The sequence below is a fragment of the Tenrec ecaudatus genome, chromosome 16, assembly GCF_050624435.1.
Source record: "Tenrec ecaudatus isolate mTenEca1 chromosome 16, mTenEca1.hap1, whole genome shotgun sequence".
NCBI classification, from domain to species: domain Eukaryota; kingdom Metazoa; phylum Chordata; class Mammalia; order Afrosoricida; family Tenrecidae; genus Tenrec; species Tenrec ecaudatus.
In genome coordinates, this window is record NC_134545.1 from 70389 (window position 1) to 77600 (window position 7212).

General features: G+C 38.7%; 1 protein-coding gene across 1 annotated transcript in view; it reads right to left on the reverse strand.

The window, feature by feature from the left end:
- ZNF10 (zinc finger protein 10) overlaps positions 1-7212 on the reverse strand; it is a 57077-nt gene that overhangs the window by 22836 nt on the left and 27029 nt on the right. The window contains exons 7-8 of the mRNA XM_075534613.1: positions 6480-6590; positions 3096-3172 (exon numbers count right to left, since the gene is read on the reverse strand). Of these exons, the coding sequence (XP_075390728.1) occupies positions 3096-3172; positions 6480-6590 (188 nt within the window). The remainder of the gene's footprint in view (positions 1-3095; positions 3173-6479; positions 6591-7212) is intronic.

Consider the following 7212-nt stretch of genomic DNA (forward strand, 5'->3'; position numbering starts at 1 on the left):
CTTTCATGAATGACACAAGATAAACACAATCTCAAATGAAGTGAAATGAAAATAATTTAGGTTACAAACAATTCTTCAAGCAGAAGGAAAATTATTCAAAAGGGAAACCTGAAATCTCAGGAATGAATGATTATTTACAAAAATAATAAATATCTGGTAAATGTAATAAGCTAATTTTCTGCTTTTGAATTCTTTATACCATGTATGACAGTTGAAAAAAATTATCACTGTTAAAATATGTAGAGCTACTAGAAGGATAAATGAACAAGCATCGTCACTAATGTTGCAGTTTGTACATGCTTAGGTTTGGCCAGTTAAGTTCCTGACAAAAGGGTTAACTCAGAGGATATGACAACTGGTTTTTGGAACTCCAAAAGGATGCCCTTAGTAGATGCTCTTGAAGGACACAGGATGATCACTGTGGCTGGATTCTGATAGTGAAGTCGACAAGCAGCTAACGAGGAAAAAGCAGGTTGCTCCAGAAAAGCCTGTCAAGAAGCAGAAGACGGGGAGACTTCCAGAGCCCTGTCCTCCTCCAAGCAGAGAAGACGGGGAGACTTCCAGAGCCCTGTCCTCCTCCAAGCAGAGCAGCAGCCGAGATGGTAGCATGTTCCAGACTGATCAGGGTTCGGGACTTCAAAGGGAAAAATTCCTAATTGACATGAGAGAATATTGGATGGACCAAGAAGGTGAAATGAAACCAGGGAGAAAACGTATTTCTTTATACCCCGAGCAGTGGAGCCAGCTGAAGGGACAGATTTCCGACAGTGACGACGCAGTGAGAAAACTGGAAGACCCGAGGCCAGAGCCCCTGTAACATTCTCGTTGTTTTAACCTGTCTTTTACACGGGCTTTTCTTTCCTAACTGCTGTTTTCCAAGCTATTGTATATTTGGATTGCAAAACAATTTGTAAGATGAATACTTTCTTGTTTTAGTGTGCAATATTAAAAATGTTCTGAGTGAAGCTCATTGTCAACTTTATTAAGGGGATTGCTTGTGCCCACACCACCTAGAGTGAAATAAAGTCAAACAATACAATCTTAAAAAAAAAATCCTATAGCACTGATCTTGCCCCCTTAAGACTTGGTTTTGTTCCCAAAGAACATTTGAAATGAACATGATTTCAGTCCTCCAAGGATACCAAAAGCTCCATTTTGATGTGGTGCATATGGAAAGCCACAGATTGCTTAGTTGTTACTGTCATCGAGTTGGTTATGATTTAAAATAAGCACAGCAGAATGAAACACTGCCCGGTCCTGCACCATCCTCACCATTGCGCTTATGTCTGGGCCCACTGCTGTGAATACTGTGTCCGTCTATCCTGTCAAGGGCCTTCCTCCTTTTCACGGCCCCTCCAGCCTTCCAGGGAAGGGTGAGAGAGATGGGAACCCTGCTGTACTCAAAAGCACAAAGATCCAGATGGGGGATATTTCAGAAACAATGACCTCACAACTTGCTATTTCTTGTTTAATAAAGGCTGCTACGGTTGTGTGGCAATGGTTTTAAACTTATCCTTATATGCAAGTAAATTGTTTCCCAATGAAGGAAAAGTAAAGGGACCCATAAGATTGTAAGACTGTCTTCTTTGTCTTGCCAAGAATTTATGCAAATTACTCTGACCAGGTTCAACAGTGACTTTTCACTAATTTCTTTTCTAGTTGATATAGCCTGACTTCTTGGTAGCATGTTGTACTTCTGTGCACATGATCAGGCTTAAAGCACTGTCTACCAGACACACCAGGTGTCCTATTTACTGCATAGATGATGCAGGCTCAGCCTCCTTTGTAAGCTTATCAGCTCTACCAGTTCATAAATTAATAGTTGGTGTAGCAGTTAAATGAAGCATACAGAGCTGAGTCTCCCACCACAATTGCTTCAAGGCACAAGGCACCCCAAGGCCCTCTGTGCGTTGGTCACAGTTACCTTCAGTTCCTTTAAATAGATGTTCCCCACAGAGGAAATCATTTAGCCAGAATAACCATCAATGGGGTAGCAGGGACCAGATAATTCTTTTCAAAATCATTTTATTGGGGGCTCACACAACTCATCACAATCCATACATACATCCATTGTGTCAAGCACATTTGTACATATGTTGCCATCAACATTCTTTTACTTGAGCCCTTGGTATCAGCTCATCCCCCCCCCCCAACCCTTGATAGTTAATCAATTATCATTAGTCAGGTATTTCTCAAGCAGCACCAAGATTCCCAGTTCTTTCTTTTCCAGGTACCTCTAAGGGAAATCCAAGGGTACTGAAGTAGGGAAAGTCTCCCTCACCATCCTTCACAAAAATTCCCATGGAACCTTGGTCCACTGATCAAGAAAGGGCAAGCAAGCCTCAGGCCTGAGCAGAATTGGGGAGAGAAACTAAAGGAAAGGGTCTTCTAGGAAACAGTGTAGAAAAGCTGAGAAAAAGGCTGTGGAACGAGTCAGGGCCTTGGCCATGATAGAGAACACCGTCCCAGGTAAAGAAAGAGGTTGTGCTGTCTGCTCCCCTTAATTCATGTTCATATCCTTTCCATTCTTCCATTGCTTGAAAACCTGCTAAAAGATCAATCCTAGTGCTGCATTTAAGCACACAGCTGCTAACTGAAAGGTTGACTGTTTAAAACTAACCGTTCTATAGGAAAAAGAAGTGACAACCTGCTTCCATAACAGTTAAAGCCATAGAAATGCTAATAGGCAGTTCTACTCTGTCTTATATAGGAGCTACAATGTTGCTATTAATTTGAATAGATTTGAAGGCAATGGGTTTGGTCATCATCTCTGGTGAAGGAAGCTTGCTGCAGGTGTTAGTCCTGACTCTGACTGAAAAATGAGCACCTTATCAGACCCCTTTAGATTCTTTCATTTGATTCTGTTCATACTGTTGGTAAACTTACCTTGTGCCCTTCTCTCTATATTGAGGGAACTAAAACCACAGCTATATTTTATATATATATATCTATATATCTATATATATATAGATATATAGATATATATATGCCTAGTCTACTGGAGGACAGTGTCTGAGACATGACTTCTAATGGAGTTTCAGGATTTGAGAAAAAAAATCTCCCAATCACAAAAAGAAGAAAGCACCTCAACTCACCCTGGATGAGGCAGTTAGCAATTGAGCTTCCATACTCTGTACTTTCTTGAGTAAAAGGGAATCCAGAAACTGCAAACCTAAGAAAAAGAAAGAAAAGTGAGCAAAGTCGGCTATGCCTACAAGGCTCCCTAAACTATTGGCTAGAACCCCTCATTTGCCAGTCACGTACAACACAACCAGCCACTATACAAAGAGTAACATCAGTGACATCTCAGAAACAAATGTACAGTGTCTGAAATTCACCACGATTAAGAAAACAGAGCTAAATACTGCATGGCCCCACAAAGTTGACATCTATTTCTGATGGACACAATTTAATCCATGACAAATCCCTTAGCAAGAGGCTTTTGTAGTGCTCCCTTAGGAATGGAATTCCTACTGGCCATGAAAAGGGAAGTCGAGCCCATCATCAATGATAGACTCTTGTTGATTTGGTTCCAAGGCAACAGTGACCCCATGAACAACTGAACAAAACACTGCCCAGTCTTGTGCCATCCCAACAATCATTCCTGTTTGAGTCTACTGTTGCAGTCACTGTGTCAGTCTGATTCTTTTTCACTGACTGCCTACTTTACTAAGCACTACACCCTTCTCCTGGGTCTCTCCTGATAATGTGTCTAAAGTATGTGAGACAAAGTCTCATCATCCTTGTTTCTATGTAACATTCTGGTTATAGTGGTTGGTAAAGGGTACTATTTCTCTTTCATCTCCATTCTCTAATCCACTAACAGGCTCACACTAGACAGTTCAAACACTTTTAATAAACTCACATTGCAATGAGAAACTGGTAAACAAAGTCAAAACACAAAATGGGGAAAGATTCATTAATGGACTCTCAAGGGTCTAAGAAGAAAATTGGCCCAGAAGTTACATCCCATATTTACTTAAATATCATATTGCCCTCACCGAATTTCCAAAACATTTACAGAAATGGTGATAAGTGGACTTATTTAAGTTTAATGATGTGTACTTTCAAATGTCTACCCTTGTGATTGGCACATCTTAAAAATTTTAAATAAAAATGTGCCGAGTGAAGGAATGAAAGAACACATGAACAATTTTCCAAAATAAAGCAGGGGATTGTGGGATTCAGCATCCAAGAGGCTGTGAAAGATGAAGGGACAGGTCATAGAGAAGTATTAGTGTAGTGTTGAGGTAGCTTAAAAAGAGATAAGAGCACTTTTAGCAAAGCTTCCTAACTCATTAAATTGATAAATATGTCTCCCTCTCTACCACCCCAATACTTTTTTATTTTTAAGGTAGGTTGGAACCCTATCTAGAATTGTGTATCATATTTATGGAAAAGATTTTTAAAATACTTTTATTGGGGGCTCTTACATCTCTTATCACAATCCATACATTCCTCCAGTGTGTCAAACACATTTGCCACCATCAGCATTTTCAAAGCATTCTCTTCTCACTTGAGCCCCTGATATCAGCTCCCCATTTCTTCCCCTTCCCTCCCCCACCCAACCTCCCTCACAAAGTCTTGATAAGTTTTAGATTAATTTTTCCATATCTTACATCATAAGAAAAGATATTTTTATATGAAGTTGAGTATTGTATAACTGATTGAAACATTTCTTCATAGGTAACTAACTGTAGGATGAACAGTCTTCCAACATTGAAAATCCTTCAAGAATTGCAATTGTAAAGCAAGAAAGCGGTGTTTACTATGATTTCTAAAAATATTGCATCTCTTTACTTTTCAGGAATATTTAGTATTTTTATCTTGCTCTGAAATTTTACAACAGAATAAAGCTTTTGAAATTACCTTAATTATCACCCATAGATTTTCTAAAACCTTAAGATTTGTAGTCCAATCAATTTAAAGACTGTTCTTTGCATTTCAATTGATGTTTTTTTAAAAATACTTTTAATTACTCATTTTCTAATATTTTATATTCAGATTTGTCTAAAGTTTGGATTTTTCAAGTATGTCCTAATTAAATTGTATATAGTCCAGCTCTAGATTTATTGCCTAATATTAGTATTATTAAATAGATTTTGGTGCCCTTTTTTTGAAACATGTCTCTTAAGTGTCTGTCATGTAAAAGACCAAATAAACACTTTGTGTTAAGTAAATTCACAAATTTTTAGAGATTTCTGGAAACACTATCTAGGTAGTTCAATGGCAAATTTTTGTTGTTTGAGTGATATAACCTACACACTTGCTCTGTGTGATAGCTACCCTCTGGGAAAGTTACACATATATAGAACATTGTAAAATGTGTTCTCATTGGCCTAGCATCTAATGTGCTTTTTTTTTTTTTTAACATATTGTTTGTTTGTTTTTTAAACATTTTATTAGGGGCTCATACAACTCTTATCACAATCCATAAATATACATACATCAATTGTATCAAGATGTGCTTTTGTTTTAAGGAAGATTCCGTGATATAAAAAAAATGATCACACGGAAGAAAAAAGGTAAGAGAGGTAAGGCAAGTTGTGTTACCAAGTTCCCAGTTAGTCGGTTAACTAATTTACTGTAGTCAACATCTCAAGGCTACCTAAAACTCATTTGGCTTGCATTCTGGATGGCATCCTGCATCCTTTTAATTTCATTTTTATTTTTTAGTAGCCTCTTTGTACTGTTGACATAGCTTGAGTTGAAATTCTTACCTCCTCCTTCATTTGCATTTGGCGGCTATCCAAAAGGTCCACGGTTTGAACCCACCAGCTGCTCTGCCAGAGAACGATGTGGCAGTCTGTTTCCACAGAAATTTACAGACTGGGAACCCCTGTGTGGCAGTTCCACTCAGTCGTACTGGATCGCTAGGAATTGGAATCAACTCAAGGACAATAGGTTTTGGTTTATATTTATATATGTAACATATACATATACACACACTTATACTTTTGATTAGTTAACAACTCTAGTACCAAGGAAAATAAAAAACACAGAATATATTTTAAAGTTCAACACATAAACCTGTTTGGCCATGGCCCAAATCCCCTGTCATTGAGTTGATTCCAACGCACAATGACTTTATAGGGCAGAGCAGAACTGCACCATAGGGTTTGCCAGGCTGTGAATTTTTGTGGGAGTAGAAAGTCTCATCTCTCTCTCTCCCTCAGAGTCAGAGGTGGGTTAGAACTGGAAACCTCGCAGTTTGCAGCTCAATTCATATCCAAGTAAATCACCAGGGGTTCTTTGCTTGATCAAAAACTCTGAAAATATTAATGAAATCGGTAAACGTAAGAAAAATAACTGAGATAACAATAGGAAATAATTAATCTTTACAAGTTTCTTCTAAAAGACAAACTTGGCAAAGTGAAAGAGAACAACCAGAATTCTGTATTATCCCTCAAAGTTCTGTGAGTTCAGATGCCTTTTATACGAAACCTTTCAAAAATAAAATTTTTAGAAATATGATTTACCCGAAGAGCCACTGTTGCCAACTATGCTACTATTAGGTGGCAAGATCAGCATGGACCCAGTTTCCACATCTCCAAGACTGATGTCACTTTCCTGCATCACTTCCTCGATCACTGCAGGCACTCAGACTCAAAAACACTCACTGCCGTCAAGTTAGTTCCAACTCACAGGACCGTATAGGATAGGGTAGAACTGCCCCTTTGGATTTCTTAGGCTATAAATCTTTAGTGGAGTATAAAGCCTTCTCTTTCTCCAGAAGATCACCTGGTGAGTTTGTTAATTCTGTATAAAAAAACAAACTAACAAATACGCTGCCACTGAGTAAATTCTGACTCATAGCAGTCCTACAGGACAGGATAGAACTGCCCCAGGAAAGTTTCCAAAACTAACTCTTTACAGAAGTAGAAAGCCCTGTCTTTCTCCCACTGAGTGGTTGGTGGTTTTGAACTGCATATGGGCTCGAAACTGCACAGAAACTATTACTTATTGCTGCAGTTAGCCATTTACTACAAGCAGAGGATACAGCCAAGAGCTGATCAGGTAAGGTCTTAGGGAGTTATTGGCTTGGGACGTCTGGGTGCTTGACAATCAATATATCCAGGTGCTTGACAATCAGTCCAGAAGGCCCCAAGAGAAGTTTAAGCCCAAGGACCTTTAGTCACTGGGATCATAATTAATATGCATGATTGGGGCATTATGCATAGTAATGATAGATTCAAACAACGAATATACATG